This window comes from Schistocerca americana, chromosome 10, assembly GCF_021461395.2.
Source record: "Schistocerca americana isolate TAMUIC-IGC-003095 chromosome 10, iqSchAmer2.1, whole genome shotgun sequence".
In the NCBI taxonomy this organism is placed as follows: Eukaryota; Metazoa; Arthropoda; class Insecta; order Orthoptera; family Acrididae; genus Schistocerca; species Schistocerca americana.
This window is the reverse complement of record NC_060128.1, coordinates 53,493,733-53,520,747: the sequence shown is the minus strand read 5'-3', so window position 1 is coordinate 53,520,747 and position 27,015 is coordinate 53,493,733. Positions and strand designations below refer to the sequence as shown.

Genomic DNA, 27,015 nt, shown 5'->3' with positions numbered 1-27,015 from the left:
AATTTACGATAAATGTGGACAGTGGAAATGTCGAGACATTACTGGCCGTCACCTTCGATCCAAGAAGTCACAAATATAGCATACTTAGCCATATTACCTCTGTCCACCACATTGACAAACTCAGTAAATTAACAAAACAAAAACAAATACAAAATGTGATTAGAGTAATTTAAAGAATAACATGAAAGTAACAGGAAACACGTGGGAATTAGGGGATTTTGGGTGGTGATAAACGAAACAAATGACTTTCTGTGTTAACTCACATACCCAAGCAAAATAATACACAGGAATCAATAACATCTACATTGCATAAAGGCCACAAAAACCCGCACAATTTGGTATTGTCATTTTCTATTAACCTGTTTAGGTAAACCGAGCTTTATAATACCAATTAATGAGTAAATGTGTAAGAAAATGTATCAAAAAAGTCTAACCAAAAATCCAAACCTCACTACAAATTCTCGTATTGGAAACTTCAATTGACCACATAGCTAGAAAGAAGTCCATGATACTAAGAAAGCAAAACTTGCTACAAAAATTGGCACTGAAACCTCCACTTGACCTATAGAACTAGAATTCTGTCCCCAGTACCAAGAAAGCAAAACATGCTGCAAAAACTGTTACTGAAAACATCACTTGATGTACATGCATAACTGACACATTGCCAACCCATGAGCATCAGACACACAGCATTCACTAGCCCTGACACTCATATATTTAGGTATACAACTGAATCACATTCTGCTATATCAAATAAATTCACGACATTCTTCTTAAAATGCAAAAAATTAAAAATGTACTTACCAAGCAAAATCCCCCTTCACACGCGCACACGCAGGCACGCACGCACGCACGTGTGTGTGCACACACACACACACACACACACACACACACACACACACACACACACACACACCCGCGCGCACGCGCAAACTTCATTAGCAGGGAAAGATGTGTGTGTGTGCGTGTGTGTGTGTGTGTGAGAGAGAGAGAGAGAGAGAGAGAGAGAGTGAGTGAGAGTGTGGGGGGCAGTGCGATAAAACTTATGAATATATCTGAATCCAATTAAAAGAGATTGTCATATATCAGAATCAGATTTTAGGCACTGACATGTAGGTAAGAAGTACATTGAACAATGGAAAATCCAGGAAGCTGCAAGAGACTGTGGACACATGCGTGCGTGCGTGTGTGTCTGTCTATTTTTACAAAGGCCTTATTTTGTGACAGTCTTTTTGTTGAGTCTATCTGCGACTCAGCATCTCTGCTATATTGTAAGAAGTACGTCATTTTATATAAATCACCAAAATTGCTAAGCAGTGCACTGAAAAGTATCTTTTAAGAGAAATAGATCAAATATGGGAACCAGTGAGACAAAAGCATATGATAAATGTAATCATGGTGAGTAACTGGAAATACAGGGCGGTATAATGAAATATAGGTGTGCAGAATGCTGACATATGAAATTTAATGCTGTGTAATATTTAAGCTGTTCTTTTAGGCTCCTGCAAAATCACGACCTTGGAAAATGGAGCATTCCAAAACAAAACAAAAACCACACTACATTTTTGAGACGATCATTTAAACTCCCACATTCAGATGTGACTTAGACTTTGGGCTACACTACAGATCAGTCTGCCGCGGCAGCCAGTTTTCTTCCATCCACATTTGATGGCTTCCCCAGCTGACAATTAATTAAACATTCCACATTAACATAGACTTCAGGCTATGCTACATATGAATTTTCTTTGATTCACATTTGTTGGCTTCACCATCTTGCAACCAAACTGTGACATTCCAAAGTAGCCTAGGCTTATAGCTACACTACAGATCCTTGTGTACTGTAATCATTTTCTTCCATTCACATTCATTGACTTCACCAGTGCACAACCACACTAACATTTCAACTGTACATTGATCATTCCATAATGCTTTGCTCAAGAATGTGTTTATTTTAGGAATGTCTTTTAATTTTGTTTCTCCCTGCCCAAAACTCTATAATTCTCAAGCGTCATGTTAGTTTCATGTTCTGAAGTGAAATAAAATGGTCTCCGGTTGTCGGTAGTAACCAAGTCCTCGTTTATAGTTCTGTCTGTCATTCACCTTTGTCTCACTTGAGCCCGACGCTCGCCTCCTCGTAGCTCTCTCGACGCTGTGGAAATGCTGCACAGTGCCACTACTTCTGGCCGTGTGGCTTCGACTCCTCCTGCAGAAGGTCCAGGTTGTAATACCTCTTTATATTCGATCAATTATTCTGATACAATTCTACCCTCGAATGACGTTTACTAACTTTCTATCTTCATACTTGCAGAATCCATGCGCAAAGTAGTTTCATACAATAGCTATGCCATGAACACATAATTATTCTTCGTAGTACTCTCTCTGGTGGTTGTCAGAAAAAGCTTCCGAGATTGTCTTCGTGCCGATTAGCCTGAGCTTTGTTTGAAGAATTGTAATCTGAATATTGAAATTTATGACAAAAGATAACTGATACGAAATTGTACGATTAAAAGGGAAATATATATATATATATATTGCTCCTTTATACAAAAGGTGTGTATTTGACATTTGAGAATTAATGATATCCATCAATATATTGCGTAGTTGTTAATCAGAAGGGACCTTCCGAAAGACTGGATACGAACCTGCATTTAATAATCCGAGAGCTCCATTACTTCTTCAGAAGTTTAAACTTCATCAAAGCCAAATATTGGCACAATCTGAGGTTTCCCGACTGATTATACAATGCTGCCAAAATTACGAGGCATTTTATTTGTACAGATTAGCAGACTGCCACAAAGCACGAGCCTGCAGAGAAGAAGAATCATCGGCTGATTTCATTCTAACAAGTAAAATTTCTGAATCATTTTGAGTGACTGAGATATGATTGTGTTTCCTATTATGAATGATTGATTGCTCAAACGAATTGAGAACTACATAACTACATAATTACATAGATAGGAGGAAAAATTACTCGGTCTGTAAGAGAGTGCAGATGTACGTCAACTATTTACGCAAAGATGTAAACAGTGTATCGTTAAATCTCCTGTATTATATGTTCACTACTTGTCTGTGTACAACTTCAGTGACACTCTGGGTGAACAGATCTCAGGAAGTCTCAACATACGTAAGTCTTGCTTTGATATTAGCCAATGACTGAGTGACAGTTCTAACAACTTTCATCATTTGATTTCTCTGTTGACTTTCTTGCACACTTCTTTTCACTCCTCGTCCTTCGAGCTACCACTGAGGTGCGGCGTCCCAAAGAAAAAGCGCTCTGCCACGGCAGGTGGAGTGTTTTATTCACCGTCGTGCCTTGCCGATGTCTGGAGCTGACATTATTTACAGTTCATCTGTACAGACGTAAAATTAGGGCACACACAGTGTAAGGTTGTCCACTTAATAAATACCTAAAATATGTTTTCCACTCTAATACAGCCGGTATTGGAAATTTTGGTATTTCTGTACATCCCGTATAATAAAGATTTTTAAAAAGCTTAAAGTGTGTCACTTGCTGACAGGTGTGTGGTTCCCGTGCTGAAAGAGGCCGCCAGCTCTCTCGAGAAACTGCAGCTGCACCTCTTTGACGTGGCACCTGAGGAGGAGGCCGCGACGTTCGCAGATCTCGGAGAGCTGCACAACCTGCGTGAACTGCACTGCAACCAGCTCTGCCCGCACCGGCCTCGCCTCATCTCTCTCGCCTTCCGGTAAGTTATTCCTCACTATTTATAGGTACGAGGCTGAGTCGATATAAATCAGATTTTATTTTTTAAAAATTCATTTATCGAAAAAAAGGCAGTTACAATTTATTTTTCCACATAATTCCCTGCTTTAGAAGTACATTTTTCCCAGGGAGAAGGAAGGTTTCTTTATTGCAGCATTATAGAATGCAGCTGGTCACGTCAGAAGCCAACTGCGCACGGATTCCTCCACACCCCCGTCATCTTCAAACTGGTGCTCTCCTAAAGCTTTTTTCAAGCTGTCCAAACAAATTGAAATCACATTGTGATAGGTGCGGGCTGTAAGGAGGACGACTAAGTTAAGTCCAGTGCATTTTCTGTAATTTGGAGATCACCAGAGCTGCAGTGTCGGGTCTAGCACTGTCACGGAGGACGACGACCTGTCAAAGCGGTCGACCTCGTCTTTTGAGGCGATACGCAGCCCTCACCTTCTTCGGCAGCTCACAGTAGTGTGCAGCACCGATTGTGCATTGCTCGTGTAAAAATGCAGTGAGCAAAATGGCTTACCGGTAAAAATGAAAAATGGTGGAAAGAACCACGCCAGCTGACAGCCGAGCCCTGTCTTTCCCTGAGGCTTCCTCCCCCTTCCTGCAACACTCCTTACTGGCCCGTCTGGATGTGCGAGTGCAGTGGTGGACCGACACACAGGTCACAGGTGACGATCCGACTCAAAAGTGCATCACTTTATTTCTCAAACCATGCTGTAAGACTTTGACAGACCTCCGAATGTGTCAGCTTCTGATTTTTGATCAAAAGGCGAGGTACCCACGTGGAACAAACTTTCCGGAACTGTAGGTAATTTGTGACGATCGCTCGAAAGCTCCCGTAACTTATTTCTGATACTCTCACCTATCGGTCGCCTTCGAGAATGTATCGAACTGCACAAATGTCTCAGTTTGTAATACTGGTCCGAGGATGATGATCGTATTGCTGATTTTCCACACGTTCCTGTTCTTCCTCGAATCTTTATGCCAGCAAACACACGCATCCTTGACAGTATTTGATCACCGAACTGTGCAATCAGTCTCTGGAAGATTTCTATCACTCTAACTCTTTCACGAGCAAGAATTTTTGTAATAATTATGCATCGCGCAGTGGAGAGGTACACCTGTCACTCAGATATCTTGCGCATTACGGACGGAGCTGTCGGATGTATGCGATAGCCGGCTCTCCCTGCTCCTCACGGAACCACCCGACAGTACTAGCAGCACAGGTCCGGTCCTACCAACTGTTGGTGCTCAGGAACAAAAATCCCATTTGTATTTGATTCACCCTCGTACCAACTCTGTTAAGTGTCAGGATCAGAAGTTCCAGGTACAGGAGAAAGAGTGGAGAGGTCAGGATGGTTTGAAGAAGACTGTAAAAAGAAAATGACAGAGGGAAATGAGGCAAGAAAGAAAATGATAAACAGGGCAACAAAATCTAATACAGAAGATTTCACAAAGGAAAGGGAGGAAGTAAACAGAATCAACAGAAGAAAGAAATGAAAATCAGAGAAGACATGAATTATGGATCTAGAATAAAAATGTAACGGCCAAGAAGTAAGAAAATTCTATGAAAGGGTTCGTGAACTAAATAAAGGCTTTTATTCGTGTACTGTATTCTGCAGTGCTAAAGAAGGAAATTTTATAGGAGGAGAAGAACAGATTCTGGAGTGGTGGGCTGAATATTTTAGTAAACTGCTGATCAGAGATATACGGAAACCTCTTTATAACTTTCCCTCAGATAATGTTTCCCCCGTGTTCTGTCTTTCTTTTCCAGTCCCGACGAAAAGCCCGTTTGCCCACTGCTAAAGTTTCCTCTTTAGTATGTGTACTCTGTACAACACTTTGCTCCATGTAACATTCATATTTTTGGAACCCTAACCAATTATTTCTCTCCTCATAGCATTTAAGCCTTTGGTGGAGGTGCTTCATTTCCCGTCCTGTGTATTTGCACGAGCTCTGAAAGGTAACACTTGGCGTGAGTCACACGTCAGCATCAGTGCCCGCGTGATGTGAGATGTGACACACATTGTGCTCGTCGTTTGTCTCGTCGGCACTGTTTTTTTGTTTTTCGTGTGAGCAAATGCTGAACAGCTGTACGGTGTGTTTAACACTCCACCTCGATTACACTATACACCTGAGGTGCACTGCAGGCATACGTGTTTGGAACTGCAGATTGGTTCACGTCAACCAATTACACAGTACACACAGGGTATCCCTGGCACGAATCTGCGTGTTTACACTAGATGGAATAAAATGTGAAAATGGAAGGAGAATTAGTGATTTTTCGTAACGTAATTCATTTGAATTAAAAATTTCTGACAGGTGAGACCTTGAGGTTCCTATTTTTTAAAGTAATTGTTGTTCTGTTACGTAGCTAGCACAAAATTATTTTATTACTGTTCTGAATTATGACCCAACTGTTTTGTATTATAATGGTTGTTTGCTCAAGGACACTTTATCTAAATTTATAACAATAATGGAAATTCCAGGATGGAGCAATACGTGAAATAAGGGAAAGGCAATTACCTACGGTCTAACAGATTGGTATGTGGAACATAGAAACACTTAAAAGCAACAACATTCATCCTAGCTTTTGAGCATTTACTCTTCTTCCAGCAGTAGTACACACAACCACACAGGCCATAAATTTACATTTATACAGCATTTTGCACACGGTAGACGTAGCTGTTTTTCGAATATTTTCCTGGCAGTGTCTGTAACCATTAGGATGAGGGCAGGATGATGATGTCAATGACTGTGATGAAAAGACAAATGTTTTTGGGTTCGCCCTGGATGGGAAGAAGGAATCTGGGGCCTGAAGATCCATTTATACAAAGGTGACTGAAGGATTTGAAACATTCAAAACATTCAGAAGATTTATGATGACCCCTCGGGTACAACAATAGCACAACTTTCTCATTTGGAGCAAGAAATGGTTCTGATACAGCCCAGAGGAAATAGGAAGCAAACATGTTTGCTTGACTACTTCAAAGAACCCTGGGTACAGGATGTTCAATTTGTGTCAGTTCATAGATTTTTGCGAAAGTCTGACTGAAGTTGTATTTTACAAGTTCATTATTAAAGTAATTATTTGTAGATAATTCTTTTTTAATTTTTACTATTTACTGTCTTCTTATGTAGTATAACCTCAGTAAAATTTGACTCAACTTTTATAATCATCAATTAGAAGTCTTCACCTTTACAGTGTTTACCTCGATGCAGTGTTGAGAATTCGTGGTCCCTCGGAAAAAAAATATCATAGAGAGGTTTCACTGTAGTAATACTGGAAGAAAATGAAACAGGGAGCAGTCGGCCATGCACAGTGGTAGCTAGGATGAAATATTTGCACCCACAACAATAGTAGAGAAAATTAGGTTGCCAGTTAAAAGCCTGAAGAATAACGGGGTCTCGGAGAACAATAACATTTCAGCAGAGATGGCTGAAGGTGGTGGTGAACATCTGACACACCCTGTCCACCAGCTGATCATTGAAATATGAGAAAAAGAAGTGGTGTCAGACCAGTGGAACTTGGCCATTATTTGCCCAATTTATAAGAAGAAGGAGAAAGCAGATTGTGAAAATTACTGTGGTATCGCCTTATTTGATGTTGTGTACCAAGTCTTAGGCAAAGTCATTCCTGTGAGACTCATTCCATTTGCAGAAGAGATACTTGGAGACCACCAGTGTGATTTCTGACAGGGCAGATCAGTGACTGACTGTATATTTACTATAAGGCAAATAATGGAGAAGCACTATGAACATAATGTGGATGTACATCAGCTCATTGTAGGTTTCAAAAAGGCTTACAATAGCTTTAAAAGGAAGAAGCTATATTGTAATGGATATGAAATTTCATTATAAACTAATGCGATTGGTACAATTGGTCCTCACCAGCATGAAATGCAAAGTGCAAATAGAAAGAAATTCTTCTAAAAATTTGAAGTTAACCAAGAGTTACGACAGGGGGATCTACTATCTGCACTAGCTTTCAACATAGTGTTGGAGAAAGTGATGAGAAGGGGAAAGATCAATAACCCATGTGCTACTCTGTTTAACCATGTGAACCAAAACCGAGCATATCCCTATGATGATTGCATGTTGTCCAGAAAATTGAAAGAACTGGAACAAGTATTTGGCAGACTAGAAAAGAAAGCAAAAGAGTTGAGCATTTGAGTAGAAGACATCAAAACTCAGTACTTCTTTGCTTCCAGGCGAAATGCTGCTGTTAAAGAGAAATACATCGAGTTGAACGGGACCAACTGTGAGAGATGAGAGAAAGTCTAGTGCTCAGAAGTGCCGATAATTGATAATAACAGCATAAGCGAAGAAATAAAAGGTGTGGATTGCCGTGTGAGATAGAGCTTACTGGTCCCCGATTAAGATTGTTTAGTCACATAGACCGAGCAGAAAATTGAGGTGACTTTCTGTCAAGCAGTTATGAGGCAGGTTGTAAGATAGACTATGTGATCAAATGTATCTGGACACCTGACTAAAAATGACTTACAAGTTCGTGGCACCCTCCATCGGTAATTCTGGCATTCAATTTGTTGTTGGCCCACCCTTAGTCTTGATGACACCATCCACTCTTGCAGGCATACGTCCAATCAGGTGCTGGAAGGTTTCTTGGGGAATGACAGCCCATTCTTCACCACAGAGCACTGCACTGAGAAGAGGTATCGATGTCAGTAGTAAGGCCTGGCACAAAGTCAGTGCTCCAAAACATCCCACAGGTGTTCTATAGGATTCAGGTCAGGACTCTGTGCAGGCCAGTCCATTACAGGGATGTTATTGTCATGTAACCACTCCGCCATAGGCCATGAATTATGAACAGGTGCTCGATCATGTCGAAAGATACAATCGCCATCCTTGAATTGCTCTTCAACAGTGGGAAGCAAGAAGGTGCTTAAAACGTCAATGTAGGCCTGTACTGTGGTAGTGCCACTCAAAACAACAAGGGGTGCAAGTCCATTCCATGAAAAACACGTCCACACTATAACACCACGAGCTATAAATTTTACTGTTGCCACTACACACGCTGGTAGATGACGTTCACTGGGCATTCGCCATTCCCTCACCCTGCCATCGGATCGCCACATTGCATACCGTGATTTGTCACTCCACACAATGTTTTTCCACTGTTCAATCGTCCATTGTATGTTTATGCTCCTTACACCGAGCAAGGCGTTGTTTGCCATTTACCGGTGTGATGTGCGGCTTATCACCATGAATTCCAAGTTTTCTCACCTCCTGCCTAACTGTCATAGTACTTGCAGTGGATCATAATGCAGTTGGGAATTCCTGTGTGATGGTTCGGATAGATATCTGCCTATTACACATTACGACCCTCTTCAACTGTCAGCAGTCTTTGTCAGTCAACAGACGAGGTCAGCCTGTACGCTTTTGTGCTGTATGTGTCCCTTCACTTTTCCACTTTACTGTTGTTGTTGTGCTCTTCAGTCCAGAGACTGGTTTGATGCAGCTCTCCATGCTACTCTATCCTGTGCAACCTTCTTCATCTCCCAGTACTTACTGCAACCTACATCCTTCTGAATCTCCTTAGTATACTCATCTCTTGGTCTCCCTCTACAATTTTTACCCTCCACGCTACCCTCCAGTACTAAATTGGTGATCCCTTGATGTCTCAGAATATGCCCTACCAACCGATCCCTTCTTCTAGTCAAGTTGTGCCACAAACTCCTCTTATCTCCAATTCTATTCAACACCTCCTCATTAGTTATGCCATCTACCCATCTAATCTTCAGCATACTTCTGTAGCACCACATTTCGAAAGCTTCTATTCTCTTCTTGTCGAAACTATTTATCGTCCACATTTCACTTCCATACAAGGCTACACTCCGTACAAATACTTGCAGAAACTACTTCCTGACACTTAAATCTATACTCGATGTTAACAAATTCCTCTTCTTCAGAAACGCTTTCCTTGCCATTGCCAGTCTACATTTTATATCCTCTCTACTTCAACCATCATCAGTTATTTTGCTCTCCAAATAGCATCACCCGATTTAATTCGACTACATTCCATTATCCTCGTTTTGCTTTTGTTGGTGTTCATCTTATATCCTGCTTTCAAGACACTGTCCATTCCGTTCAACTGCTCTTCCAGGTCCTTTGCTGTCTCTCACAGAATTACAGTGTTATTGGCGAACCTCAAAGTTTTTATTTCTTCTCCATGGATTTTAATACCTACTCCGAATTTTTCTTTTGTTTCCTTCACTGCTTGCTCAATATACAGATTGAATAACATTGGGGAGAGGCTACAATCCTGTCTCACTCCCTTCCCAACCACTGCTTCCATTTCATGCCCCTCAACTCTTATAACTGCCATTTGGTTTCTATACAAATTTCGCTCCCTATATTTTACTCCTGCCACCTTCAGAACTTGAAAGAGAGTATTCCAGTCAACGTTGTCAAAAGCTCTGTCTTAGTCTACAAATGCTAGAAACTTAGGTTTGCCTTTCGTTAATCTGTTTTCTAAGATAAGTCACAGGGTCAGTATTGCCTCACGTGCTCCAACATTTCTACAGAATCCAAACTGATCTTCCCCAAGGTCGGCTTCTACCAGTTTTTCCATTCGTCTGTAAAGAATTCGTGTTAGTATTTTGCAGCCGGGGCTTATTAAGCTTATAGTTCGGTAATTTTCACATCTGTCAACACCTGCTTTCTATGGGATTGGAATTATTATATTCTTCTTGAAGTCTGAGCGTATTTCGCCTGTCTCATAGATCTTGCTCACTAGATGGTAGAGTTTTATGTGGCCTGGCTCTCCCAAGGCTGTCAGTATTTCTAATGGAATGTTGTCTATTCCCGGGACCTTATTTCGACTGAGGTCTTTCAGCGCTCTGTCAAACTCTTCACGCATTATCGTATCTCCTATTTCATCTTCATCTACATTCTCTTCCATTTCTACAATATAGTCCTCAAGAACATTGCCCTTGTATATACCCTCTATATAATCTTTCCACCTTTATGCTTTCCCTTCTTTGCTTAGAACTGCGTTTCCATCTGAGCTCTTGATATTCATGCAAGTGCTTCCCTTTTCTCGAAAGGTGTCTTTAATTTTCGTGTAGACAGTATCTATCTTACCGCTAGTGGTATGCACCTCTACATCCTTACATTTGTCCACTAGCCATCCCTGCTTAGCCATTTTGCACTTCCTGTCGATCTCATTTTTGAGACGTTTGTATTCCTTTTTGCCTGCATCATTTACTGCATATTTATATTTTCTCCTTTCATCAATTAAATGCAATATCTCTTCTGTTACCCAGGGATTTCTACTAGCCCTCGTCTTTTTACCTACTTGATCCTCTGCTACCTTCACTATTTCATCTCTCAAACCTACCCATTCTTATTCTACTGTATTTATTTCCCTCATTCTTGTCAATTGTTCCCTTATACTTTCCCTGAGGCTCTCTACAACCTCTGGTTCTTTCAGTTTATCCAGGAAAATAGAGGGTCTTTCAAAAAAAAAGTAAAGAATGTTTTGATCTGAGAGCTGTACAATTCTACCCCCAATCCCGCCACTGTGTCTTACACCTTCATTGTCTTCGGTGCCAGTATGACACAAACAGCGTGTGTCATTTACTGTTTATTTGTATGATTTTTAAATGTGTGACAAAATTAATGATCCCACCAAGTGAGAGTGTAGAGTGTTTTTCTGTATGGCTGTGAAAGCTGGGAATTGAAGGCGAGAGAGACAGAATATAATAAATTTAAGAAGAATATAATTAACTTTCTTGAGAATGAGAAGCTTATGTACACGAATCAGCACGGTTTCGCTTGTGTGAGTCAGCTTGCCCTTTTCCCACGTGACATACTGAGAATTATGGATGGTGGGCAACATGCAGATTTCCAGAAAGAATTTGACACGCTACCCCCTTGCAGGCTGTTAACAAAAGTACGAGCATATGGAATGAGTTCACAGATATGTGAGTGGCTCGAAGACTTCTTAAATAATAGAACCTAGTATGTTGTCCTCGACGGTGAGTGTTTGTCAGAGACAAGTGTTTCTCCAGGAGTGCCCCAGTGAAGTGTGACAGTAGCGCTGTTGTTCTCTGTATACGTAAATGATTTCGTGGACAGGGTGGGTGGCAATCTGCAGTTGTTTGCAGGTGTCAAAGTTCAGTGACTGTATGAAGATGCAAGATGACTTAGACAAAATTTAGTTGGTGTGATGAGTAGCAGCTAGCCCAAAATGTGGAAAAATGTAAGTTAATGTGGACGAGTAGGAAGATCAAACCTGTAATGTTCGGATACAGTATTACTAGTGTCGTGTTTGACACAGTCAAGTGATTTAAATATCTGGGATTAAGGTTGCAAAGTGATACGAGGAGGAATGAGTGTGTGATCACTGTGGCAGGGAAGCTGAATGGTCGACTTCAGTTTATTGGGAGAATTTTAGGAAAGAGTGGTGCACCTGTAAAGGAGACTGCATATAGGAAGCTAGTACTACTCGAGTGTTTGGGATCTGTATCAGGCCGGATTGAAGGAAGACGTCGAAGCAGTTCAGAGGTGGGCTGCTAGGTTCGTTACCAGTAGGTTCGAACTGTATGTGAATGTTATGGAGATGTTTCAGGAACTCAAAGGGGAATCTCTGGAGGAAAGGTGAAGTTATTTTCGAGAGACGCTATTGAGAAGATGTAGAGAACCCACATTTGAAGCTGGGTGCCAAACGATTCTACTGTCAGTAATATACTCTGCGTGAAGGGCCGTGAAGATAAGATACGAGAAATTAGGGCTCATATGGAGGCACGTAGATAATCATTTTTCCCTTGCTCTATTTGCGAATAGAGCAGAAACAGTAATGACAAGTATTGGTACAGAATACCCCCTGCCACACACCATATGACGACTTGCAGAATATCTATGTGGATGTAGATCTAGATGTAGAGAGAGAGAGAGAGAGTGTGTGAGTGTGTGTGTGTGTGTGTGTGTGTGTGTGTGTGTGTGTGTGAGGGAGATTTAAAGAATTTGAGATGTGAGGTTGAAAGAAGAATGGAGAAAACAACATGAGTGGGCAAAGTGAGGAATAATGGGGTAGTGAAAAGCATAAAGAAGCAAAGAAATCTCCTAAACTTCATTAAGAAAAGGGGAACAGATTTAGCGGAACACATAAAATGAGTAAAAGGATTTCTGACAACAGCTCTTGAAGGTTCAGTGAGAGCACAGAAGAAAGTGGGAAGGAGTAGAATAAAAATGTAGGATGAAGTCAAAAGAGGAAGATTCCAGCGCAGGAAACAGTTGACCTATGGAAAATGGTGTCAGCAAGTAGGCAATAGTCACAGCACCTTGTAATGATCATGAAGTGTGAGGTTCTTAGCATAATGTGGTTTCTAAATGCCAAAAAGTCTGCTGTATTGAAATTTAGAAACACATAACAAAACATTATGGAAGTGTGTTGAATGAAGTGTTAGTTCAAAAATTGTGCATCACATTTAGTGGCAGACAAAGGAAAATTTATGATGAAGAACGATCAGGCAGACTGGCAGTTGCTACTGACAAACCCAGCAAAAAAATTCGATGCCATAAACGTTCCACTTTTGATGGACTGAACTTGTACTTTCCTGAAATTTCATGATCAGTTTTTTCGAATTGATTCTGGTGATTTGGGTTATAGAAAGTGTGTACCACATGGATTTTATCAAACTGATTCTGGTGATTTCGGCTATAGAAAGTGTGTACCAGGTCGTATTCTTGACATTTGGCAGATAGACACAAAATGACAATGAATGGGAGCTGCAGCAACATTTCTCACACAGCACAACAAGTATGGTGGGGGTTTTTGTAACCGCATTGTCACTGGTCGCAAGACGTGGGTTCCATGTAAAAGTACAGAAACAAAGTGCGTGTCATTCAGATGGCACCATTCGTGATTTCCATCAAAACAAAAACAAAATCAACAAATTCTGACCACCAGAAAGGCTACAGCCACAGTGTTTAGGGATCGAATGGGCATCCTGCTCATTGGCTGTAGGGTTAAAGGAGAGACCAAAAATGCTGCAGCCTGCTGTCAGACCCTTCGGAGACTGCGCCACGCCAATCGAAACTGATGCGTGGGTTGTTTTCCGGCAGCACTGTGGTTCTTCACGATAATGTTCAGCCGCACTCTGCTGGCAGTTTACGTGGAAAGCTTTGAACAGCGACGTCATAGCCCAGATCTGGTCATGAAATGATTATGATCTTTTTCACAAAATGAAGAACTTTTTGAGCTGAGAGCACAATGGTAATGACAACAAACTGACAGAGGTCAGTAGTGACTGGCTCAACAACTTGATGGCAAATGAGTCTGCAAAAGGCATAGGAAGCTTGTAGAGCTCTGTGACAGGTATTTAAATTTTAGTGGCAGCTACATAGAAAAGTAGCTCAGCTACCAAAATATGTTGTAAAATAAGTTTTCTTCAATTATCTTCAATGAAAAGTGCTGGAGAACCAAAAACCAAATATTTTTTTCCTCGACTCTCGTATTTGGTACTATTCGAGAGTGTACTTGTTTAAATGTCTTATTAGAACACAGCTGGTGACGTGTTTGACAACCGCCAATATTTCGACAGGCACACACCCCACCGTTTGAGAGCCACATATGCAATGAGAGATGAGAGTGTGCTGTGCAAGGAACTTTAAAACCTCGGTATGCTGGTCAAAAAGGACACACACACACACACACACACACACACACACACACAGAGAGAGAGAGAGAGAGAGAGAGAGAGAGAGAGAGAGAGAGAGAGTAAATACTAGCTCCACTGCACAACCAAAGATGATGAACACCGGAAGTTATTGATTGTGAATATTAATTATCAGCAGGAGAGGAAGCAACATTAACTCTGTCTCTCTGTTGTTTCACGAAGGAGAGAGAGAGAGAGCTGGATTTTAAATGGAATTTAAGCAAAAACTTCCATTTCTAGAGACGTCACCATTTAGTATTTGCTATTGATAACTTTTGACATCTATCATCACAGTGTTTGTCTGAATGTGACCTGCATATCGAGGTTTTAAACTTCCTCACACAATGCTGCCCTATTGCATTTGTGCTCCGAAAATGAAGGGCTGTTCACCTGGCTACGTGTCATTGGTTGCCTAAAGCATCTCCTGACTGTACTCCCTCAAGTTGTTTGAATATCTTATACAACAGCAGAAATTCAAGTTTCACAAGTTGGCTTTGATACGACCTAAGTGAACATTTGTGTGTGCCAGCAGAGAGTGCCATTCTAAGTGCACCATACACAAAGTTACTCACCCCATAAAGACATCACATTAACACCTTCACAGTGGCTGAGAGTCCAGACGCTGCTTCAGGTATGCCAAACCCAGCCGGAGCCACTCGTCAATGCTCAGATCATCTAGAGCTACGCCGGCATGGTAGCTCAGCGTATTCGGCCAGAGGGTTAGCTGCCCTCTGTAACAGAAAAACTGAGTTAATCGATCAACAACGAACTTCAATGGACGTCTTACGACGTCCGCCCCGAGCAAATGCAACGAACAAAAGCGAACAAAATGAGATTTAAAAAAAAAAAAAAAAAAAAAAAAAAAAAAAAAAAAAAAAAAAAAAGCTACAAAAAATGTGGGGATATCGATTGCGACTTCCCACCACTATTTGAGATAGTCCTACATACTTTTCAGTTAAAACTTCCGGGCTGAGAGGCCGTGGTCGATGTATAAAATTTCCACCTGACGTTTCGTCTCCATCTGCGGGAGACATCTTCTGAGGTCGACCGGCTACTGCCACTGAGGCACCATGTACTCTCGCATTTATAGAGCGCATAGAGGGCATCACCATTCGTCACGTGATGCCGACGGTATGCCTATCTTTGGAAGGCGTCATCATTCTCGATTAAGAGTAATCGATTGTCATTCTGCTGGCGCAACGTCGACATCCATATTTTGTCCAACTTTAAAACTTCCTCTTTTCTATTAAAGTTGTGATGGTGTTTGTGAATTTCTATTGCTTCTCTACACGTGCGAGTATGATAATGGGATGTTCGTGCTAGAACGCTTGTCTCATTAAATTTAATTTCGTGATTCCCATCTCGAAAAACATGCTCAGCTACGGCCGATTTTTCGATGTGTCCTAAGCGACAGTTACTTCTATGTTCGGCTAAGCGGGTGTTTACGCTTCTTTTCGTTGTTCCAATATATACTTGTCTACAACTGCATGGAATTTTTTATACCCCAGGTGTTGCTAGGGGATGTCGGGCGTCTTTTGCAGTTCTTAAATATTCCCTAATCTTCTTGGTGGGTCACGGACCGTATCGAGAAAGTTCTGGCCAAGTATGGGTTCGAAACAATCTTCAGACACACCAAGAAGATTAAGGAATATTGAAGAACTGCAAAAGACGCCCGACATCCCCTAGCAACACCTGGGGTATAAAAAATTCCATGCAGTTGTGGACAAGTATATATTTCAACAACGAAAGGAAGTGTAAACACCCGCTTAGCCGAACATAGAAGTAACTGTCGCTTAGGACACATCGAAAAATCGGCCGTAGCTGAGCATGTTTTTCGAGATGGGAATCACGAAATTAAATTTAATGAGACAAGCGTTCTAGCACGAACATCCCATTATCATACTCGCATGTGTAGAGAAGCAATAGAAATTCACAAACACCATCACAACTTTAATAGAAAAGAGGAAGTTTTAAAGTTGGACAAAATATGGATGTCGACGTTGCGCCAGCAGAATGACAACCGATTACTCTTAATCGAGAATGATGACGCCTTCCAAAGATAGGCATACCGTCGGCATCACGTGACGAATGGTGATGCCCTCTATGCGCTCTATAAATGCGAGAGTACATGGTGCCTCAGTGGCAGTAGCCGGTCGACCTCAGAAGATGTCTCCCGCAGATGGAGACGAAATGTCAGGTGGAAATTTTATACATCGACCACGGCCTCTCAGCCCGGAAGTTTCAACTGAAGACAACACCGGCCGTGAAAGCCTACATTGTATGAGTCCCACATATTCTCCAATGGGATTTATACTGGCTGATATAGAGGAGAAGTCAAGGTGTGGCAGGGCTATTGAGTGTTTATGAAACTGGGTATGTATGCTTACAGCCCTGTGAACATGGCTGTTGTCATCTCAAATGACAGGAGTGTCCACAGCATACTGATCATGAACATACACAGAAGGAAAACGCTTGGTCACTGAGAATGTGGAAATAAACACTGTTAATGTTCACAGTAACCTCAACAAAAGTGCTCAAGTCACGGTACATACTGCAGATTAAACACCTCATCGGGTCACCAGTACACTCGATGCCTCGTGTCGTACAAAAATGAGCAGTATCACGACCCACTGGACCAAACTGTACAACTCCAACTGGGTACTGTCGAGTCCGTGTCATTTGGCTCGTCGAATGTGTGCAGCTCGTGGTTGCTCCACCTCTTGCTCACGATCAGATGAAAGGTGTCAGTGTAAAACTATTGCTTAGGTAGTTGGGCTGCAGAGAATTTTCCACTGTGTTCGTGCCGGTTTCACGAGTGTACAGAGTCGGAGCGAGACAAGCTAGCACAGGTCACCGGGGTGCGATAGCGGTGAGGTGTCGCCACCTGTAGTGTAGGCGTCACTCGCGCTTTGGCGCCCTGGCTCGGCTGTGTCTCAGAAGGCAGAGACTGAGACGGGCCGTCCAGAATGACGACGTCCAGACGGACGGTTGAAAGGAGCTGAAGAAAGGTGTCATTCTCTTCTGATCTGTTCCGAGATTCCTTTAGGATATGTTTTTCTGATTAACAAGAGATCCAATTCTAAGCTCCCGTCTCCTTGGAGATTATATGGCTTAATTAATGATTATTATGTTACATTCCTCTTGTTTTAGTTGACCGTGTATATCGAGATTTCGTTCATTGTTATATGCAGTGGTGTGGTACTAACTGATGGAGACGCATTAAGAACTGTTAAAATTTAATTTTTTTCCCTTATCACACTGCACAAGCAGAAACACACTATTAACCAAAGTGTGTGCCACTACTATTAAACACAGAGATAAATCCTCCGCTACGCAACCGCCTTCGGCTCACGCAGCCTACACCGTCCACAGCCTCTCGACAACTGCCTCTGCTTGCGACTCTCTGCACCACTGGGTATTGTCGCCCACCAAAGAACAACCACTTACAGATACTACACACCACTACCCTCACACTTTGTTGTAATTGTTAGAAAGAACAACCGAAAACATAATGGTTCTTCAAAGAGTTGTTACATCATTTAGTAGTGTAAATACTACAAAGCTCTCTCCCCGCCCTCGGTATTTTGTAGACGGAGAAGAAGTCAGACTGTAATATTTGGCATTGTGTAGCAGGTCCTGTGCACCGAGAAAATTTGAGAAAGGCAACTGTATGAGAAGACAATCGAGGTAAAAGTCATCGAGAATAATACTCGGATGACGGACCGCTCGTGGAGTTGTCGACTCAATTACAGTGCGTAACTCGAGCTGCAACTTTGAGCTTTACGTGCAGCTCTGAATGACAGCCTTCTGTGAGACACCAAACACCGTACGTTCGTTACGTGCAGTTCTCTTTACAATGTTCATCTCGAAAATGCAGCAATTCCTGTCAGGTACGAAATTGTCGTCGAAAAGTCATGACACTCGTCTCCCTGTGAGTTAGAAACTCGTTACGACCTCTGTTCTATTATGCCGTGAGTTGTGCAGTAGCCCCTGTAGGCACAGCAGACACTCTGTGTCGATACCCCAATAAATGCGGCAACTTCACTGACGGTGTGGTCACGGGCACCTGCAGACGAGACACCACCTCTGCGCCACTCTGCCACGTCTCCTGCTCAGCACACCTTACTGCACCGCCTCGTGACCGCTCACTACCAGTTCCACACGTGTGCAGCGCTCCAGAGCCATCTGTGTACCGTTGTTGTTGTTGTTCTTGTTGTGGTCTTCAGTCCTGAGACTGGTTTGATGCAGCTCTCCATGCTACCCTATCCTGTGCAAGCTTCTTCATCTCCCAGTAACTACTGCAACCTACAGCCTTCTGAATCTGCTTAGTGTATTCATCTCTTGGTCTCCCTCTACGATTTTTGCCCTCCACGCTGCCCTCCGCTGCTAAACTGGTGATCCCTCGATGCCTCAGAACATGTCCTACCAACCGGTCCCTTCTTCTAGTCAAGTTGTGCCACAAACTCCTCTTCGGCCGAATTCTATTTAATACCTCCTCATTAGTTATTTGATCTACCCATCTAATCTTCAGCATTCTTCTGTAGAACCACATTCTTCTTGTCCAAACTATTTATCGTCCATGTTTCACTTCCATACATGGCTACACTCCATACAAATACTCTCATAAACGACATCCTGACACTTAAATCTGTACTCGATGTTAACAAACTTGTCTTCTTCAGAAACGCTTTCCTTGCCATTGCGAGCCTACATTTTATATCCTCTCTACTTCTACCATCATCAGTTATTTTGCTCCCCAAATATCAAAACTCCTTTACTACTTTAAGTGTCTCATTTCCTAATCCAATTCCCTCAGCATCACCCGACTTAATTAGACTACATTCCATTATCCTCGTTTTCCTTTTGTTGATGTTCATCTTATATCCTCCTTTCAAGACACTGTCCATTCCATTCAACTGCTCTTCCAAGTCCTTTGCTGTCTCTGACAGAATTACAATGTCATCGGCGAACCTCAAAGTTTTTATTTCTTCTCCATGGATTTTAATACCTACTCCGAATTTTTCTTTTGTTTCCTTCACTGCTTGCTCAATATACAGATTGAATAACATCAGGGAGAGGCTACAAACCTGTCTCACTCTCTTCCCAACCACTGCTTCCCTTTCGCTTCCCTCGACTCTTATAACTGCCATCTGGTTTCTGTACAAATTGTCAATAGCCATTCGCTCCCTGTATTTTACCCCTGCCACCTTCAGAATTTGAAAGAGAGTATTCCAGTCAACGTTGTCAAAAGCTTTCTCTAAGTCTACAAATGCTAGAAACGTAGGTTTGCCTTTCCTTAATCTAGCTTCTAAGATAAGTCGTAGGGTCAGAAAATTGCCTCACGTGTTCCAATATTTCTACGGAATCCAAACTGATCTTCCCCGAGGTCGGCTTCTGCTAGTTTTTCCATTCGTCTGTAAAGAATTCGTGTTAGTATTTTGCAGCCGTGACTTATTAAACTGATTGTTCGGTAATTTTCACATCTGTCAACACCTGCTTTCTATGGGATTGGAATTATTATATTCTTCTTGAAATCTGAGGGTATTTCGCCTGTCTCATATATCTTGCTCACCAGATGGTAGAGTTTTGTCAGCACTGGCTCTCCCAAGGCTGTCAGTAATTTTAATGGAATGTTGTCCACTCCCGGGGCCTTGTTTCGACACAGGTCTTTCAGTGCTCTGTCAAACTCTTCACGCGGTATCATATCTCCTATTTCATCTTCTTCTACACTCTCTTCCATTTCTATAATACTGTCATCCAATACATCGCCCTTGTATAGACCCTCTATATACTCTTTCCACCTTTCTGCTTTCCCTTCTTTGCTGAGAACTGGGTTTCCATCTGAGCTCTTGATATTCATACAAGTGGCTCTCTTTTCTCCAAAGGTCTCTTTAATTTTCCTGTAGGCAGTATCTATCTTACCCCTGGTGAGATAAGCCTCTACATCCTTACATTTGTCCTCTAGCCATCCCTGTGTACCGTATTTACTCGAATCTAAGCCGCACTTTTTTTCCGGTTTTTGTAATCCAAAAAACCGCCTGCGGCTTAGAATCGAGTGTAAAGTAAGCGGAAGTTCTGAAAAATGTTCGTAGGTGCCGCCACAACCTGCCGTCGAATATATGTAGCGCTACACAGGCTTGCTTTGCAGGCACAAAGATAAATACTGGTGCCAAAACCTCTGCGTCAGTAAATAAATTAAAAACAAAAAAGATGGAAGACGAGCTTTTTCCTCTGCCCTGAGTTTCGACCACTGCATTTTCATACATTATCCAACGAAGTAAATGCAAATACCGTATTGTTCATCTTCGAATGTACTACGAAAATCCGACTGGCAGGACTGTTTGGGGTTTTTGTCAATATGGCCAACTCTACATTCTGAATTTTTACCTACCTGTGAGAAGAGATTGTTGCTAATAGGAAATTTTATGAATTGTGAATCACATGCAGTATTCTCTTCACCACAATATAATAATACGAATATAAACATTTTGCCATGTATTCTTTCGTGTTTGCTGCTATCTCATTTAAATCCTGTCTGCGTAATAAACTACGAAACTAGAGTGAGATAACAGCAAACGCGGAAGAATGTACATATCATGTCATGTTTATATTCGTATTAAATGGTTCAAATGGCTCTGAGCACTATGGGACTTAACATCTGTGGTCATCAGTCCCCTAGAACTTAGAACTACTTAAACCTAACTAACCTAAGGACATCACACACATCCATGCCCGAGGCATGGCGACTGTAGCAGTCGCGCGGTTCCGGACTGAGCGCTTAGAACCGCTAGACCTATTCGTATTATTCTTATGCCTAATAGTGATACAGTCAGAAATGAAGCACGGCAATTGTCTAGATTTTTAAATCTAAGATGACTCTAATTTCTGTGCAGAATGTAATGTACTAAAGAGGCGTCTGCAAAGATTTTCAAACGGAGAAAATTTTCGCTAAACTCTCGTTCAGAACATCTTCCCCCGCCCCCCCCCCCCACCCCCTCCCCCCGCTGCCATTGTAAGCGGCGGTAGCGCGCACATAAGCAAGCCATGCCGCGAGCGGCGACAGGTCGTAAACACTCACTATCATAATGCGACAAACAATGCGTGACACAGTACAGTAATGCATTTTCCGCTCAGAGTGACGTGAACACCTATAACAAAGAGAACGGCACTTACGAGATCAAAGAAACATAAGCAATCAATTCAAACCAGACGAAGCACGTGAAAAAGGAAGGGTACCTGTATTAATACCGACGGAGCGCCTGACGCATAACAATGGCTACCTGGTAAAGCTTAATTGCTAAGCTTACGACTCGAACCAAACTACTGTAGCTGCATCGTCATTCATTCGACCTAAATTGTGTCTCGTATTAAAATGAACCAACTTTGTTTCGATTTGGAGGTGCGGCCTAAAACTTTTCTCTCCCCTTGAATTTCGAGTCTCAAATTTCAGGTGCGGCTTAGATTCGGGAAAAATGTTTTTCCTTGCTTTCGAGTCTCATTTTTCAGGTGCGGCTTCGATTCAAGTGCGGCTTACAAGGGGAAGGCCTCAGACACGGCCAACCGATTCGGCTCAAATTTGGCAGGTCGCTTGTGTACAACCTAAAAAAAGGATTCCAAGTTATTTTGGGTCAACACCCCCGCGTTTTTGAGAAAATCGCCCCTAAAGGTTGTGAAGAGCAATCGACTCGTAATTGGAGGGATCGATAGATAATTGTAAATAGAACATTTTTCATCATCGGGTATGGGGTCCGCAAACGCATACTTTTCCAGAAGTGGGGGTAAGAAACTTTTATAACTGCCGCTTCTGTACCCACATGGTAAACGCTATTCGGCGACAGCTCTGATAGCGCACCGGCCAAGGTAACTGGCTGGGTCTCGAAGAACCCGGGTTCGAATCTCGAAAAAATATGACACAACAAACAATAACTAGTTACTACAGCATAAACAGACGAGCTAATTACCACAAACTACGGACAATACTCGTCATGTGTTACTTACGGAAGGACTGTATTCATTCACAAATCGTATTTCATTCGGCGCATTAACGATGGAAAAATCACTACATGTATCGGCGAGGTTCGCGGCAGCCTATGACGGAAAACAACTCTTTCCGATTGACTTCTATAAGGCTCGTGCTGGACACCTTCACTCTTCCAGGTTCTCAACTATGACACGACGAAGAGGCAACCGGGACAACAAAACTCTCCGCGCGTACATTCTGTCCCGTGCCTCGCTGTAAACAAGCGTCGCGCGGTTGGCTGTCTGTGATCCCTCGTGAGGAACTCGCAGCACTCTTACTCGGAGTTATTTTCACGTGACAAGGCTTAAAAGTTTAATACTTTACTAACTCACGGCGTTTGGGAAATTAGTTTGCCTGCCTTATTATTATCATTCGTTATTGATTTACTTACCTTATTAACCCTCCTATCCTTATCAATTGAGATATGGAAAAATACAAATGAAAATAATAACATCCGCTAGGTTTCTTCGAGATTCGAACCCGGGTTCTCCCATTCCGAGCCAGTTACCTTTGTGCTATTGGCGCTGCCGGCGGAAAGCGTTTTGCATGTCGGTACAGAAGCGGCAGTTGTAAAAGTTTCTTACCCCCATTTCTGGAAAAGTATGCGTTTTCGGACCTCATACCTGATGATGAAAAATGTAATTACAATTATCTATCGATCCCGCCAATTTTGAGTTGATTGCTCGCCATAACCTTTAGAGGTGATTTTCTCAAAAACGAGGGGGTGTTGACCCAAAACATCTTAGATTCCTTCCTTTTAGGTTGTACACAAGCGACCTGCCAAATTTGAGCCGAATCGGTTGGCCGTGTCTGAGGCCTTCCCCTTGTTAGATTCGAGTAAATACGGTACTCTTTTGAGGGTCTGACTAATATTTCACCTGTGCGGCTTGGATTTACATTTACAACAGGTGTTGTTTTGAACAACTGCAGGCCCGGCTGCCTACCACTGCTGCAGAGGTTGGACCTGCCGCACGCCACCGACCTCCCGAACGACGCGGTGGTCACCATTTCTCGGGGATGCCCGTCACTGCGCGAGCTGAGGCTCATTTTTGCGACGAGCCTCACAGACGGAGCACTTGCCGAGATCCACCGTCTTAAACATTTACAGATGTAAGTACCTGACGTCGCTGTTGTACAGTTTTTGAACATGTTTCATGCTCACGTACAAAGGACATTCAAATATTAATTGGAATTTTTTGTTTATAAGTTCACTTCAGAAAAGTTCACTTCAGAAAAACTCATACACACAAGTTATTTAATCTGTGTATAGTCTTCTGAATGGGAAATACATTTTTCCCAGGGGATAGGTAGTTTTCTCAACCCCGTTTTCACAAAATGAATGTGGCTGTAACAGCAGGGTTCACATAAACACTTTGACAGCGCAATTGTTGTTAGATCTGTGTCGTCCGACTGCTTCTTTTAGTGGTCCAAACAAATGAAAATGACAGGACAATAAGTGCGGAGTGTAGGGAGGATGTCCTAGTGTGGCACACGACAGCTCCCGAACTTTTTGTCGAGTCTGGGCTGCCGTGTGGGGCCGAGCACTGTCACGCGGCCCAGTCACGCCCCAGATTTGGTATTTTCTGACGATATTCGCTTTCCGATCTATGCAAAAAATGGCAGTAGTATACGGCGCTCACAGTACAGCATTCTTGGAGAAAACTGATGAGAACTTCCTTAATATAAAAAAAGACTGTCGCAATAACCTTCCCCACACAGAGACAATTTTAGGCACTCCGTGGGTGTAGAGTCGTCAGTGGGTGTAGATTGGTCTTTTTTGTGCCACTTTGGGCTGCTTTTTTCTATTCCCGTGCGTAACAGTGTACCCACGTTTCATCATAGATCAAAATCCGGTGCACAAAATGTTCCCCTTCTGTTTGGTAGCGTGCCAGTAGCTGTTTGTACGGCTCAAGATGATGAAATTTGTCGTCTGTGGTGAGAAGATGGGGTACCCACTTTGTGGACTCTGTTTGAAATCCGACGTTGTCACTAATGATCACCGGAGCACTACCGTATGTAATGTCTCTTGCGGCGGTCTCTCCGCGATATTTTCAGAAATATTTTATAAATTATATAACTCAGTACATATCTCGAAATATCTCTTCTTATCTTACCGATTCCTAAACTTTAATATACGATGATTTTCAATGCAAAGTAGTTTCAAGCCCTATTATTCCTTGGAGCGTGCATTTACTTCATGGAATAGTTTCCCTGCTATCTCTTATGAAAAGAATGAAGGAGATCTTGCCGATTAGCCGTGAAAGAACGAAGATGTATATGTATGTATTGTTGAGCTAGTCGCCATGTTGATGAGATTCTGTATGAGAAGGAATTTAATACATGAACTAAACTAAAGTAAGTGTGTTCGCGTATTATTTAACTGATTATTATTGACAGTGTCTGCTTGCTACGCTACGCGGGATCAGTGGGGAAATGTCTGATTTACACTGGACGAAGCTGCCGTTGTGTACGCTCAAGATATCCAGTTCATTACTTCCAATAAATGGGCTAACGCGGTCTTACCAGCAGATCTCCGGTCTTCCCCGTGTGATCACCGAAAGTTAATAATTATTACAAATGTTTTCAGGAGATCGACTGACAATTTTCGTCGCACCGAGACTTCGAAATTGCTTCACTGCCTTATGGAATTTAAGTTAAGCTCAGTTTAATCAGGATAGAACAGTATTGAACTGTGTGACTGTGATAAGCCTGCTTTGTGATTTAAGATTCCCGTAATATACGCATGTTTTTTACTATCCTGATCAGTGACGCTAAATCAGGCCGGTGTGAGAGAGGTTTTTCAATTTCAGATCACACAAAAAATATTAAACGTAGTTATGCCAAACTCTGTAACATTTTCAGCAACTTGTGGCAGGCATCCCACAGAATCACGTGGGTAGCAGCACGTCAGTGTTTACCCGTGAGAGGAGATTTAACGGCCGGGCCAACCTGTGACGGCGGTGGAGCACCCAGCGAAGCAAAATCCAGTGTGAGCTAGACCTCCACGCCTCGTGGACAGTTACGCCTATTTCCGATTCCGTCAGCCACGGACCACGCGGATCGAGTACAATGCGTGGCCCCCCACTGACACCTTGACGGATTTGAACGAGTGCCGACTGTTTGCTTCGTCCTGTCGTCTCCACGAATCAAACGGTGTCAGTGAGATGAGACGTAGTTTGCACATTCGGCGGCACGCGACGGCAGTCCGACACAGTTCCGGGCTCGTCGTCGTGCACGTGACGTCTGCGTAGCCACCCGGAACAGCTCCACTGTATACCAGAAGCATCCCTGATGTGTCACGGCATCACCCGGACGGACGCACTTTGGCTCATATTTGTCGCCTGTGAGTAATCCGAAGGATGAGATCGGTATTCCACCTGTACACCTCGCCTGTGCTCACTCGCTCGCCATTCCCAGTGAATTAGTGGAGCACGGTGCCTCGGTGCCCGACACCGGCAGAACATCTGCGCAGTCGTACAGCCGACCTCCGACTGCACGCGCCGACACGGCACAGTACCGGTGGGTATTTGCTCGAGCCGATTTACAGTGTCGCACATTATACAGGGTGAAAAGTATTTAAACCGACAATCTCTGGGAGGTTGTAGGGGAGATCAAAACAAATATTTTCCCTAATGTCATTTTTTCCTATGAGGAGTATTTAAACCGGTAGAGCAAGATTTCTCTGGCGGCAAATTAATTAAACCAAGAAACACTTTTCCATTTTTTTATGACCAAGAGACAACACATTAACACAACCCAATTTCAATTACAGTAGATTTTCAGAAATGCCTCCATTGACATGTAAACAAAGGTTACACCGTCGGATCATGTTATGTCTGACACGGGCAAAAACCGCAGGAGTATCCTGAATTGTTCCTGCTGCTGCAACTATCCGGGCAACCAGATCCTCTTCTGGTGCAATAGGAGTTGTGTAAACAAGGTTGCACATCTGTCCCTACACAAAAAAGTCAAGAGGGGACATATCTGGGGATCGAGCAGGCCACGGTACAGGACCATCTTTGCCAATCCACGTGTCTGGGAACCGTCGGTCCAGGAATCGACGCACACGACGACTGAAATGTGCCGGCGCCCCGTCATGTTGGAACCACGTGCGTTGTCTTGTAGGGAGCGGAACGTCTTCCAGCAATTCTGGCAATGCTCTGGCGAGAAAATTGTAACAGTGCCTGCCATTTAATGGCCTAGGTAGCAGATACGGCCCAATTAAACACTCCCCAACAACACCGACCCACACATTAACAAAGAACCGCACTTGATGAGCGCTAGTAACTGTGGCATGTGGATTATCCTCACTCCACACATGCGAATTGCGCATGTTGAAGACTCCATCACGCCCGAACGTTGCTTCATCGGTAAACAAGACAGAGGATGGAAATGTAGGATGCATTTCACACTGTTCCAGGTACCACTGCGAAAACTGTGCTCTGGGAGGATAATCAACTGGTTCCAGGTTGTGGACACGCTGTAAGTGAAATGGACGTAACAACTGCTCTCGAAGGACTGTTCTTACATTCGTCTGATTCGTCCCCGTGTTACGTGCAATTACAAGAGTGCTGATTGAAGGATCCCGC

The 27,015-nt window shown here is 42.7% G+C and overlaps 1 protein-coding gene across 7 annotated transcripts in view; it reads left to right on the top strand.

The window, feature by feature from the left end:
* The window catches only part of LOC124552420 (F-box/LRR-repeat protein fbxl-1-like), a 124,141-nt gene that overhangs the window by 87,946 nt on the left and 9,180 nt on the right, over positions 1-27,015 (top strand). For all 7 annotated transcript variants that reach the window (XM_047126689.1, XM_047126688.1, XM_047126694.1 and 4 more), the window contains exons 5-6: positions 3,519-3,704; positions 23,357-23,536. In XM_047126689.1, the coding sequence (XP_046982645.1) occupies positions 3,519-3,704; positions 23,357-23,536 (366 nt within the window). The remainder of the gene's footprint in view (positions 1-3,518; positions 3,705-23,356; positions 23,537-27,015) is intronic.